Source organism: Macaca fascicularis, chromosome 9 (genome assembly GCF_037993035.2).
Source record: "Macaca fascicularis isolate 582-1 chromosome 9, T2T-MFA8v1.1".
Taxonomy (NCBI): Eukaryota; Metazoa; Chordata; class Mammalia; order Primates; family Cercopithecidae; genus Macaca; species Macaca fascicularis.
The window spans coordinates 59,946,470-59,960,272 of NC_088383.1; the positions used below are offsets into that span (position 1 = coordinate 59,946,470).

General features: G+C 57.1%; 1 protein-coding gene across 13 annotated transcripts in view; it reads right to left on the minus strand.

The window, feature by feature from the left end:
• LDB3 (LIM domain binding 3) overlaps positions 1-13,803 on the minus strand; it is a 69,458-nt gene that overhangs the window by 45,405 nt on the left and 10,250 nt on the right. For 5 of the 13 annotated variants that reach the window (XR_012417739.1, XR_012417738.1, XM_005565248.5 and 2 more), the window contains exons 3-5: positions 12,858-13,009; positions 12,244-12,319; positions 10,563-10,930 (exon numbers count right to left, since the gene is read on the minus strand). Coding sequence is in view for 10 of the 13 variants with exons in the window: in XM_005565248.5 (XP_005565305.3) it covers positions 10,563-10,930; positions 12,244-12,319; positions 12,858-13,009 (596 nt within the window). In the remaining 3 variants the exon portion in view is untranslated. Of the gene's footprint in view, positions 1-2,640; positions 2,656-4,721; positions 4,926-6,309; positions 6,333-10,562; positions 10,931-12,243; positions 12,320-12,857; positions 13,010-13,803 lie in introns of all 13 variants that reach the window. The other 8 variants (XR_012417740.1, XM_005565250.5, XM_045399951.3 and 5 more) reach the window with 3 other exon arrangements.

Genomic DNA, 13,803 nt, shown 5'->3' on the forward strand with positions numbered 1-13,803 from the left:
CCCTCATGAGAGACAGGAGGCTCAGATCCCTCAGGTCTGCCCTTCCCCAGTGCTAACTCCAAGCCTAGGCCTTGCCCCCACCCCTATCCCTAATGTGGCTGCCCAGTGTGGATCTGACCTTTTGGGTGATCAGGGCCCTGGAACGCCTTTCCAAAGTCAGAAGGACTCTGAGATGAGAGGCTCAGCTTGTGGGAGGGAGGCACTATTTCAGCTACCGCCGATGGAAACTGGGGAGCCACAGTTTCCATCAGAGACATCAGCAGAGACATCCCCACCCCCAGATCCCCTTTACAGAGGGAGGAAACAGAACAGGTCTTCTTTGACCTCCTTGAGCAGGCCATGAGTTTGGGGCTGGCTGGGGAGAGGCCATTCGGGGACCCAGAGGCTTCCTCAGGGTCCATCTGCTGCCCTCCTCACACTTTTGGATCCAAACAAGGAGCTGCCAATGCTGTCACTGCCCTGGAAAAGGACTGGGGCCCTGGGCTCAGTGCCAGTAGGCTGACTGTGCTGGGAGCTGGTAAGAAACAAGGCAGCGAGGCACGGCCCTGGCATGGCCTGCAGGGACAGGGGATTTCTGGCCTGGGGAAGTTGGAAGTGGGGCTGCACGGAAGCCACTGGTCCTCTGTCCCAGAGAAGCGCAGCCCTCTGTGGGGGACCACGTGACCTTCCCTTAGGCTCCCAGGGTCTGGCACATGATAGGTGCACAAAACTCTTGGCTGAAGAAACAAATCCTAGATCAGAGCCAGAAGGAACCCTAGAGCCCCTCAGGTCCAGTGCCTCCCAGCCTGAATCAGACTGCAGTGCAGGCCATGTTCAAAAGCCTTACAGCCCACTTGCCCTGGCCAGGGGGCCAGAGGACCAAGCCACCCAGCCCACCTTCTCAGAGGCGTGGGAGGGCTCAGGTGAAGCCCACAACAGTAACAGACTGCTGGCCCAGCCCTCTCCTCTTACAGATGCTAAAGCTGAGGTCCAGAAAGGCCAGCCAATTAGCTCCAGGTTACAGCAGATAGGGGTCCCATGGGGCAAGAACCTAGGTTTCCTGGCTGCTAGCCCTGTGTCCTTTGCATTAGGCTCCCTGTAGTCATAGGGCTCAGGAAGGCTACTTCTGCCCAGTAGGAGGCCCTGGACCTATGCCTGGAGAGATGCTCTGTCCAGCACTCTCCTGCCTGCCTCTCCCTTTCCCCCAGAGGGCTGGCTGGCTGGAAGAGGAACCTCCCCATTGTCCATGTCTTATACCCTCCCTGCAAGGAGTGCGACAGGGAACTGATCTAGTCTCCCAGGAGTGGTCCCTGTGTTTGGCTCAGGGTGGGCTACAAGAGCAGAGGTGGGGAAAGGTGATCGAGCTTGGGTGGAGCTGCCCTGGCTTCCCTGAAGGCTCCGCCCTGGCCCAGAGAGCTATAGGTACTGGCAGCCTGTGGTTGGAATCAGCTGGGAAAGACCAGCAGAGGCTTCTGGGGTCCAGCCAGGGAGGAGCCTGCAGCTGCCCAGGGAGCAAAGGAGAGGGTGGGATCTTCCTGTTGCTGGGACAGGCCATTTCTAGTATAGGGAGGAGTCCCAAGGGTTCCTGAGGTCTGGGTGAGATGGGCAACAGGAAGGCACAACCGGGTCTCCCCGGTACTGGCTCCTCACCCACTGGGAGGGGAGGGAAGGAGGGAGTGTGAACTGTGCAGTGGGTGAGGGAAGGCGTGGATGCAAGGCCCTTGAGCCTCTCTACGGAGCTCTGCAATCCAGAAAGTGGATGGAAGGTGTTTGCTGCTGTTTTCCTGGAATGTGCCCAGGATGAGCTCCCCTGTGCCTTTCTTGGCTCCAAGGGTTCAAGAAAGCTGCCGGGAGTGAGTCCCTTGGGACTCAGCATTTCTGGCTTCATTTCCCACCGCCCCATGCAAAGACCAGGGACTCTTGTTGCTGCTGTGACCAAGACTGGCAGTCAGATGAGGAAACTGCTGTGCCTTTCATGACACCAAGGCTCAGGGAGAATATACGCAGAGAAGATGGAACAGGTCCTGCAGTCCTGGGCCCTTGGCCTGAGTCCACTCTCTGGACCCACTTTCAGCTTGTTCTTCTTGCCACAGAAAACGCTCCACAGTCACCGCAGCATCAGGTCACCGCTGCATTTACTTCACTGTGTGCATCCCCCAATCTGATTCATCCTTCCCCTCCCATGGGTGGTCATGGCAGGCACTGGCTCCTGCAGATACACTTCCCATGCAGATTCTGGGGAGTGGCCTCCAAGAGATTACCTTGTCACCTTGTCACCTTCTAGCCCTGAATAATGGCCCAGTGTGGATTCTAACGTCCGGGTCTACACTGTCCCAGTGCAGATAGGAAAGGCAGGGGGAGCCACCCCAAAGCATGGCAAGAAGAACACAGGTATGTACCCCAGCCTGGGCCTGCAGCGTGAGTGTCATTACTCTGTGATTTCTGTGACCACAGTGACATTATTTGGATAAACCCCAAGAGACAACTACTTGCCTGGAAAGGCTGCAAGGGATGTCGTTTGGCTGACAGGTGGGTGTGAGGAGGAGCGTGGACAGAGCACGTGGGCTGACCACTGGTCCTCAGACACATCCCACCAAACCCACACACCATCCCGCAATCAGACAGACGGATGACGGGACAGACACTGCGGAGTCTACTTACGCCAGCGGTGACGCCCTGCCAAGCAGAGGAAAACCCAGCCGTGAGTGCGCGTCCATCATGGGATAGCAGAGGGGCAGCGCACACAAGAGAGCCGGGTTAGGGTCAGAAATGAGTTATTGGAATGGGGTGGGTGAAGGAGGAAGAAAAAGAGAAAAAACACGGTCAGTGAGGAAGGAACCATGGAAATTAACAGCAGAAACGGGAGCACGTTATGGCCAAGAGGGTTACTCACTGGCACCACGGCATGGTCAGCTCAGCGTGGCTGCATTAAAAGGAAGAGGAGAAGAGGACCCTCTCCAGGCATACCAGGGGAAGAACAGGGAGGGGACGGGAGGGGACAGGAGGGAGATGGGAAAGGTCCTTCAAGAAGCCTCGATTAATCAACAGTGCATCAGTTCCAAAACTGATGGATGCCCTAGTGGTGAGATCAAATGATAGCAGTTTTCCCAACGTGCAGGAAACAGAAAGTTAGTGAAGAGCAGTTCTTCCATTATTTTCCATTGAACTTCCCTTTGGTCATTGCTACTACTTTTAAGAGCACACCAAAGACACACATGACAAAGAAATGCTAACAGGAAATCCCTGTTAGCTCTTGGGCTTAGGCAACCTTGTTTTTCTGGGTACGCATGAGCTAATGCTTGTGTTTTTAAACTTGCATGGTCATATTTTCTGCTTTGAATGATGGAATTCAATCAACCTTGCCCAGAATTACGCCAAGAGCAGCAGCTCTGAGCCTTGGGAGTTTGACTTGAAGCTCTAGGACAGGTGACCTCTGCCCCCTGGTGGCCTAGAGGAAGTACTGCATCTCCAAGAGGGTCCCAGGCTCCTCAGTTCCAGCAGAGCCTAGGGAGCCTACACTGTTCCACCCTTGGGGCTGGGGAGCCTGCCCTTTATAACCTGCATGCATATCACGGCCACAAGGGCTGGGGTCTGGAATGGCCAAGTGAAACTGGGTTCTCTGGGACTTTTTAATCCCTCCATCCCTCTTATTACATCTGTTTTCCTGGCTTTGGAAAAAAAACATCGCTGTCATTTCAAGACTTTTTGCCTTGAATTGCTTGGGGATCCTGCAATTCTTATCCTGACCCAGGGATAAGATGTTGCCCAGATTGAGAATCAGCCAATACAGTGGTATTCCCAAGTAGAAAACAGTGAGGAACTGTGTGTATGTGTGTAAGAAAGAAACAACAGATAGACAGACAGACAGACACACACACACACACACACGAGAGAGAGAGAGAGAAAGAAAGAGAGGGAAAGGGAGAGAGAGAGAGAAAAAGAGAGCAACAAGGAGGAAGACAGAAAGAGACATACAGCTAGAGGGAGATACAGAGACACGCAGAGAAAGGGAGACACAGAGACACAGAGAGGGAGACATGGAGACACACAGAGAGAGGTCTGTCTGCATGAATGTTTGCACTGCTAGCATTTTTCATCCACAAATGATTTTCAGCCAACTCTTTCTTTACCAAACCTCGAATTCCCCAACCATAGCTAATGGGCGAACTCCAGGAACCAAGGATGTCTTAAATGCCACTGCCCTGAGGCCGGGCTTCCTGGGGCAAAGAGGAGGGGATTGCTCCCATTAGTGGGACTGATCGCCAGCAGTACTGTGGATAGCTGGTCGCAGACCCCTTCCAAAACCAGAAACCCAGCCAGTGTGTTTGAATCAATTCTCAGCGCTGGAAGAACCTGGCAACGTCCCCCTCCTTAAAGGACAGCTTCGCTGTGAGAGGCCTGGGGGCCTCCAGGATGGTCCCCTTGTTAAGAGGACTGTAGAAGTCTCTTCTTAAGCCAGCCTCCTCAAGGAGCCTGCGAAAATGCAGAGGCTGTGAAAAGCACTTTGAGAAGCCACCATTTTCTGCACTTCTCCACCCTTCTCCTAAAGCTGACCATGGAGAGGGTCTGAAGAGAGGATACCCACGTTCCAGAAGACCCCGCTGAAGGCTGGCTCCCCTCCAAGGGCCATGCCCCCAGGAGGTCCAATGTGAAGGAAGAAAGCTGGTCCCGATGGCGCCCAGTGGCCCAGACCCCTCGGGCTCTGGAGGCGCTGAGTGGTGGAGGAGGAGGGAGGCGCTTACCCACTGAAGTCACTGCCCTGGGCCTGGGCCTGCCCAGCGATGGCGTCCATGATGGCATCCTGGGAGTACATGCTGATGGGCGTGTTGTACTGTGCATGGATGATGGTGGCCTTGCCTCCCAGCCCCTTCACCTCGATGGGCTTGTGGGTGGACAGGGCCGAGTCCTTCAGGGCACTGGGGTTGAAGCGTTCCTGGTAGTCGGCGCTGGGGGAGGGGTGGGGGAGTACAGGCAGGGACGGGGAGGAGAAAAGGGCAACAGGTGGTGGTTACATGGGTGGCCAAGGCAAGGGCTGGGTGCAGTGGGTGTCGAGAGAGATCTCCCAGAGCCGAGGCCCTGAACCCCTGTAGGCTGCATAAGTCTCCCATTGGTGGGTGGTCTGGGTCTATTCAGGAAAATCCTTGGTACCCTCCCCCAAAGCCCAGTGCAGAAGGTTTTCTTTTTTCTTTTTTCTTTCTTTCTTTCTTTCTTTTTTTTTTTTTTGGATACAGGGTCTTGCTTTGTTGTTCAGGGTGGAGTGCAGTGGTGTGATCTCCACTCACTGCAGTCTCAACCTCTCAAGTGGGCTCAAGTGATCCTCTCATCTCAGCCTCCTGAGGTAGCTAGGATCGCAAGCATATGCCACTATTTTTGTTTTTTTTTGTAAAGACAGAGTCTCACGATGTTGCCCAGGTTGGTCTTGAACTCCTGGCCTCAAGTGGATCCTTCTGCCTTGGCCTCTCACAGTGTTGGGATTACAGGCATGAGCCACCACTCCTGGCCATAGAAGGGTTTCCTTGCCCATCTTGGCGTTCCCAGATCCCCTGCAGGGCCTGGCTAAGCCTGAGCTCACTCCCAGGGTCTGCAGGGGCTGCCAGGCACAGAGAGATCTCCCACCACACACAGCAGGGGAAGCGGGGCGTGGGGCTGGGGGTAGGGGATGGGAGCAGCAGCCCAAGCTGAGTCCAGAACGCCCCAAAGGCGAAAAGCGGCTCCAGTGGCACCCACAGGGATTCTGAGCAAGGTTTCTCCATGAAGGGGCTCTTCCTGCAGGCCACCCTCTTGGTGGCCCAGGGCTCTGCTCTTCCAGGCGCTTCAGGGAATGTGCTTCTTCCTCAGAGCAGGGCTCCGGCTGCCCAGGCCCCCTCAAGTCCAGTTTGCTGAGTGGCTGGCCATCCTCTACCCACAGGAGGCTCTTCCCTCCAATGGATAGGTGTGCTCCCCGGGCAGAAAAGATCCAGTGCAGCCCTTCCGAGGGGTCGCCAGGACAGAAAGGTCTTCAGGCTCACACAGGCCCAGCAGCAGCACAGCCCGTGCCCCCTTCCCCCAACCACCGTCACCAACCCCAGGCGCATCTTAAGCAGCTGCTGCAGCAGGAAATTGGGAATGAAATTAGAACCATCGAATGGAGCCCCCACTCCCACCCCCAAATGCTTCTACTCCAGCTTCACACACATGCAGGCTCACCCAGGGGCACAGGTGCACCCCACTCATACATATGCACACACATGTACACATGCCAGCAGGCACACCCTATCCACGTCAGATACACACAGACACATGCTGGGGCTGGCACGCAAGCGCACACACATGCTGTCCTTTGATACTAACTTGGCTGGAGAGTTGGCTACCACCTGGGGAGGAAAAGGGCAAAAAAGACAGGGTGGTCAGAGGGAGGCTCCACCAGGGGGAGTTTGAGCGCCGGGGCCATCATCAGCCTGGTCATTGTGGAGGCAGAAGCAGCCCAAACCACACTGGGTGAGGAGAGCAAGGAGCGAGGAGGGAGAGCTGAGAGCTGGGAGTCGCAGTGACTGGGACCCTCGGTTTGGTTCAGAGACTGACACAGCAGTGTTTCCCTCTTGGGCGTTCCCCAGTGCCCTCTGCTTTGCCAGAAGAAGTGTTTTCTTGTCCATCTTCAGGGACACTCGTACCACATACGTGAATCCCCCACATACAAACCTGGCTATAGATCCCAGAGAGGAAGCTGCAGGTGGAGACAGGACCAGCTGTGGCTGCTATGGAAAAGGCTGAGGCCCAGGGGCCTCCTTGCCTGTCCGCATCTCTGGACTAAGAGTCTGTTTTGTGGGGGCAGCTCTGGAATTCTGTCCTGAGCAGGCAATGCGGTGGTGAGGGGGCAGGGTGTGCGCGGGGTTACCTATGCCCCCCAAACCCGGACCTCCTCTCCCTCCCAGAAGAGACACAGGCAGCTCTGGCTGCTCCTCTTGGGGTATAGGGGAGTGGGGTGCACAATCCCCAGGGGCCACTCCTAAAGGCCCTTTGGGCCAGCAATGAGGCAGGATGGAGGAGCGAGGAAGCGCAGGGAGAAGTGTGAGCTCAAGACTTTTTTTTTTAGAGGAGTCTCGCTCTTTCACCCAGGCTGGAGTGCAGTGGCTCCATCTCGGCTCACTGCAAGCTCTGCCTCCCAGGTTCACACCATTCTCCTGCCTCAGCCTCCCAAGTAGCTGGGACTACAGGTGCCCACCACCATGCCCGGCTAATTTTTTTTTTTTTTTTTTTTTTGTATTTTTAGTAGAGACGGGATTTCACTGTGTTAGCCAGGATGGTCTCGATCTCCTGACCTCATGATCCACCTGCCTTGGCCCCCCAAAGTGCTGGGATGACAGGCGTGAGCCACCACGCCTGGCCGAGCTCAAGGCTTTCTGAAGGAAAGTGCCCAGCCGAGGCAGCCCAGCTCGGACAGCATAGTGAGAGGCCCTTCCTCTCACTCTGACCTGAGAGTGAGCCTCCCAGAGCATGGTCTCTGTAGGGAAAGCAGTGTCTGTCCCCTGTTTCTTTAAATGGAGATTCCCTGCAGGGGCAGACCCTGTGGCCAGTGTCCCTGTCTGGGGCCTGTGAGGGAGACAGTGTGGAAGGTGGGGGGCTCTGTCCTCAAACTCTGCCATCTTCTTGAATCTGCCCAGTGTGGGCTCTAGCTGGGGGAGCCTGGGCCCCAGCCGGCCTGACCCTGGTCATTTGCAGCCAAACCCTGGGGATCCAGGCTCAAGTCAGTAGTCCCCCATCCCAGGGAGTGGCACAGTGGCCCTGCTCTGCCCCAAGCCTGCCACTGCCTCAGAACTGATAAAATTCCCTCTGTCCTCCCAGGCTTAAAATAGCTGCAAGTGCAGCTATATTAGGAAAGGGCCAGCAAGGAACCCCATTCCTTCTCCATTTTTGGCCAGTGCTGACAGCTGCAGGGTCATTTCTTGCCCTGACCAGCCCAGGGCCCCCTGCAGAGGGCAGTGTTTGCCTGGCAAGGTGGGGGCTGCCTCTGCCCTGCCTCGGCAGCCTGCTCCTTCTTTGGCAGTGATTTCTGCCTCCTGCTCAGTTTCTCCCACCCAGGACCTGGGGCTGGGATGGCTGCAGCAGACACATCTGAGAGGAGACAGTGCCCGGGTCTTGGGGAAGATGAGCCAAAGATGCAAGACCTACCCAGGGGCCCTTGCACTGAATGGCCTCAGGGACACTGCTCTTCAGTGCCAGCCCCAGAAGGGAGGAGAAGAAGGGGGCTGCTGGGATGCCCATGCCTATCTGCCCTTGCACCACATCTGTTTCTCTCTCCTCCTTCCAAGAGGATACGAGCTGCCAAGGAATTGCACTCCAAGCCGCCCAGAGGAGAGAGCAGCAGAAGGGACTTCCTTTTGGAGCCAGACAGGACAGAGTTCAAGTCGTGACCCTGCCTCTTCCTAGCACTGTGACTCCAGGCAAATTACCCACCTGTCCCAGCCTGTTTCCTAATTCTAATTCTTGAGATGGTAATGCCTACCACACCAGTGGGTTGTGCAGACTGAGCAGGTCCTGAGTCTAAGGTGCTTAGCATGGGAGAAGTGTGCCATGGACAAGCACAGGGATTAGCCTTTGCTGACCCTGTTGCTGACCCACTTAGCATAGGTGGTGGCCTCAGCCCAGCAGAGGTTGCCCTAGGTCAGAGGCCAGCGCAGGTCAGAGGCTCCAGCCCTTCCTGCCGGCATTGCCCGGGACAGCAGCATCAGCTTTTACTTTGCATAAAGCACCCACTGCACACCCTCCCCTAGCCCACCATCCCTTGGAGGAAACGTCAGACTCTGCTGCTCTGAGCACCAAGTAATAATTTACACATTCATCAGGGTCTGGGCAGCCCCTGCACCAACAGCAGAGTACCTTAGGCACTATGGGAAGCAGAGGTGGGCCTGGCCCCTCACTTCCCTGAGCAGGTAGACAAGTCCCTGTCTCAATGCAAAGTGGAGTCAGGCAGACCTGGGTGCCAGTTCTGTCTGCCACTTACTAGCTGTGTGACCTTGACCAAATTACTTGCTCTCTCTGAGCATCTATTTTCCAGCTATAAGATGACGAAAATCATGCCCACCTCTGGAGTTAGAGAGAGAGTTGTGTTAGAGAGAGTTGCTGAGAGATAAGGCATGTGGACTGTTAGCTGGTCCATAGCCAGAGTGCAGGGTCACTATGGGGAGACAATATCATCATTGCAGGTGGGTCTCCTGGGAGTCCCAGGCCACCAGAGGCTGACCTCCCTGCCTGAGGCCAGCCCCTGGAAAGGACCAGGAAGACCTACCAGCCCAACAAAGGCGGGACAAGGAGGCCATATCTGTTCTACTATTCCCTGAGTTTTCTGGCAAAAGTCCTTCGCTGGGGAACCTTGGGGGCATATATGACTCTGTCACCTTGGCTAAGGGAAGCAAGCCATGCGGTACCAGAGGTCAGCCTCACTGAGGATTCCAGAAACAGCTGGGGAGCTAGGGAAGCTGAGGGCCACGGGGAGCAGTGATCTGATGGGGCACAGGTACCTTCTGCTGCAAGGGCAAAGGCAAGGGCGTGGGCTTGGGCCAGACTGACCGGATTCCTACTGTGACTCTTCTGGGTGGCTCCAGGCAGTGATGATACCAGGTGTCATGCAGTGAGTGGGTGACAGACAAAGCTCAGAGCTTTACAAGTGTTAGGTCCTTTATCCTCCCAATAACCCTGAGACATGGACAGTGTGATTCCTCCACGATTCGGAGGAGGAACTCTGAACCACTAGGCTCTACTGCCTTGACTCAGCCTGCCCTGCCTGGAGAGGGCTACGCTAATTGCACAGGGCGGGAGTAGAAGTTAGGGTGAGAGAACAAGCGTGAAGGGCTTGGAGCTAACACAGGCCCAGTATGAGGACTCTGATCCCTTGGTCCCTTCCACAGTGTCCCAGTCCCATGTGCTTTTAACTGCTGTGCTCCCAGAGTCCCACCAGCTAGACCTTGGAGGTGAGACTGCTGTTCTCCCACACAGCCCCTTTCTCCCTGGGGTGCTGCTTCCTCGCCACCCCACCCTGGCCAAGGTCACTCCTGCAAACCCGTTCCCTGCATGCCACTGCCAAAGAGTCTCTCCATATACAACTCAGGGGCTCCCTCCTCCAGGCAGCTTCCCAGACCATTCCTAGTCCCAGAGAACTCGCTTTTCCACCTCTCAGCTCCCCGCTGCTCCTGCCTCCTTCCCCCCAGAGGGGTGGGGACCAGCGCATAGCTCTTGAAGGAAGCAGGCTATGCTGTGCTGTTCTGGGGGGCGGCTTAGTGAAAAAGTTTTGGAAGTCAGAGTCTCCTGCATTCAGGACTCGCTCGGCCACATGGTAGCTGGACAAACGGACTGTGACTTAACCTTCTCTGAGCCTCAGTTTCCTCCTCTGCAAAATCCGACATGTCACCCCAGCGTGGTTGGTCGTATAAATCGCTGGCATGCCCGGCTCATGGCAAACGCCACAGGATCATTGCTGGCCTCATGGACTCGGGGTTGGCTGGATTGGGGCCAGTGCCTCGCTCTGACCACCTGACCAGGTCTCTGCCGAGCACCGAGGACCCAGGTGGCCCAGGCCACCCGTGGAGAGCTGCACGCCCGTTACCTACCCTCCTGGGAGTCCGACACCCGAGGCCTTCCCTCGGAGGCTCATCTGGTACATCTGAGCCATCTCCCTCAGGGTCTCTGCCGAGTACAGGCCAATGGGGTTGTTATATTGCCTCGGCTGGCTCGAGCCCGGCAGGGCTTTCGGGCCGAGTAGGTCCCGGGCCCCGTCCGGGCTGGTCTTGGCCCTCAGTCTGACCCGCGGAGGGCCAGGGGCAGAGGCCTCGGCGAGTGAGGAGAAGGCAGAGGGCGGGGAGAAGGCAGGGCTAAAGGTAGGCCTGAGCTCCGGGGTGCCCGGGGTGCCTGGGCTGGCCCTCGCCTCAGGGCTGGGGCTGGGTGCCACCAGGCTGCCGTTCGTATCCAGAGCGGGGTCCTGGCACAGGGCAGGCCATGCAGGGGAGAGAGAAGAGAGCAGTTAGAGGCCACACGCGTCCCAGCGCTCCTGCGTGGACCTGAAACAGATACATTAGTGCGAGCCCCACAGCCTGAAGCCCAGAGCACCTGGGTGCAGCACCTGGAGGGGAGGACGCTGGCGGAGGAGCAGGCAGGCACATGGCTCCTGGCCTGGCCTGAAGCTGGCATCCAACTGGGCAGAGTGCCAAGCCCCGCACGGAAGCCAAGTCAAGCTTCCTACCCTCAGGGCCCGAGGAAGTGGGTATAGGGGTCAGGGGATGGCCCATTCTGTGTCTGTTCCCCCTGCCCCTGAGAGTGGCTACTCAGTGAGCACAGCCCAGACTCCTGCTCCACTGACCCCACACTGCCAGTGAGATGGGGTCCCTGGGCTGGCTGTGGGCAGGTGGTGGGGAGGTGAGGAGGGAAGCTGAGGAAGTGGGTAGCTGACATTTGGGCCCCTCAGTCCACCTCTGTAAGCATCTCCCAAGCAGCCCTCCACCCACTTTCCCAGTCTGTGACCTACCGCACCCCTGTCAGCCTCTTTTTCTCCCCTCTCCCTACTCCCCTGCCCAATCTGCCCCACTGGACAGGTGGGGTCACTATCAGCTCACACAGAGGGAGAAGTTGAGCAGGGAGCCCTCGGGGATTGAGCTGCTTAGTGGGGCCTTGGGAAGGGCCCAGGCAGTGGTGAGGTCTGGAGCCAGGGCTTGGCCTCCCTTCTCCCCTGTGCCTGCCTCGAGGCACATCGAGGTGCCTGCCATCACCAGCACATGCTAAGGGCTACAGGGGCATGCACTTGGGAGGGGCAGGTGGGGAAGTGGAAACCAGAGGGAGAGATCTGGGTAGGGGAAAGCCTGTAGCCAGCACGCCCCTCCACACCTGGAGGTCCTCCTCAAGCTGAGCCTCAGCTGCAGTCACCCAGCCCCGGCCCCCTTGGCAAATGAGGATCAGAGCCTGGACGCTCGTCCCCTGCCTGGCCGGGAGGGTGACCCCTCTCCTGGGAGCACTGCTGCCCAAGCTAGCTTCTATCGGCCCAGCCGGGAGGCATAGCGGAGGTGACTTGCACCCAGGCAGGCATTCATTCCCACATCCAGTGTTCAAGAGGGGCTTGAAAGTCTCTCCCGAGGGGCTGCCTCACTTCCCCAGGGTCAGCTGCAGCAGTGACAGGGATGGGGCAGGGCTGATCCCACGGCCTCTTCCCAGTTGGGACAGCCAAAGACCAGGCAGGCTGGCCAGGGCCAGCACTCCAGGAACCAGGGCTGAGTGGACCCTGCCGCCGCAGTCAGCACCTACCTTCTGGTGGGGGATCACTGGCAGAGGGGTCTGGACTGGGGGTGCTGTCGTGGAGATGGGAATGGGACGCTTCGATCTGTAGAAACCAGAAATGAGACGAAGTGAGGAAGTTGCCCCTGGGGCCAGAAGCTCCTGCCTGGGCAGGGCTGGTGAGGAGACAGAGAGACAGCTGAGTCAGAGGGCTCCAGATCCACTGTCCACCCCACGGGCTGGATCTCCCCAAGAAGGCCCTGGGCCCGACAAGGATGGAGAAGTCATGGCCCCTGGGCACTTTGGCCAGCATCCATGGGCCCCTGCTATGTCACTGGGGGCTGCCGGGGCAAAGTGGAAGCAGGGAAGACCTGCCTTCCAGGACCAATGGCCCACATACGGGCAGCACCAGGACCACCCTCTCAGCCTTATCTGTAAAGTGAGGCAGTAATGTCTGCCTCTAGGTGCTTGACAGCAACTTGGGCCTGGTTGTTCCTCTGGCCCAAGGCTGTCCTTATCTTCCGGCACAGTTCTGTAGCCCAGGGCTAGGCCCACTCAATTGCTATGGGACTATACCTCTTTTGGCCCCTGCCCCATGCCCACACCCAAGCCTCCGCCCCCTGCTCTGGAGAGCTCCCACCTACTTCTGCAGGGTGAGGCTCAAGTTGTAGCTGGCAGACTTGATCTTGTTCTGGGCTTCCAGGTGGGTCATGGTGTCTGTGTTGACGCCGTCAATGGCCACCACAAGGTCACCCTGGCTGAGCTGGGACTGGGCTGCCTTGCTGCCTGGTGTGATCTGATTGGATAGCAGAGGTGGGGGGTGAGCATAAGGAAGGTGGTCCTGAGGAAGGGCCAGTCCTTGGGGAAGAGTCACCCGGGAATATTCAGCAGAAGTCGTCATTTTGTTTTTCATTCGCTATGGCCAGTACCAGCTGCTCACCAAGCCTAGTTCCTCTTTCCGGCACATGACTACCACATTGCTTAGAGCTTTGTGTCTGACTGCGGCCTTGGGACTATCTCTGGCCACTGGAATGAGGGTGGAAGCAATGTATGCCCCTTCCAGGTCTGCCCCTAGCAACCATCCTCGTGATCCTGCACACTCTCTGCTTGTTGACTGACTGAATGCAGGGCATGGCGAGGAGGAGAGATGATTAGGGAACACTGTATTGGACATTGCATGAATGAGAAACTTTTGTTGTGCTGAGCCATTAAGGTTTGGAGGCTGCCTGACATGGTGGCTCATGCCTGTAATCCCAACATTTTGGGAGGCTGAGGTAGGAGAATTGCTTGAGGCCAGGAGTTTGAGGCCAGCCCAGGTAACAGCCCAGACCCTGTTTCTACAAAAATAAAAATATTTGGCAGCGTGTGGTGGTGCATGGCTGTAGTTCTAGCTACTCAGGAGGCAGGTGAGAGGGTCACTCCAGCCTAGGAGTTTGAGGTTACAACGAGCTATGGTCACTCACCACTGAACTCCAGCGTGGGTGACAGAGGGAGACCCTGTCTCTTAAAAATTTGCAGGTGGCCGCCAGGCATGGTGGCTCACGCCTGTAATCCCAGCACTTTGGGAGGCCAAAGTGGGCGGATCACAAG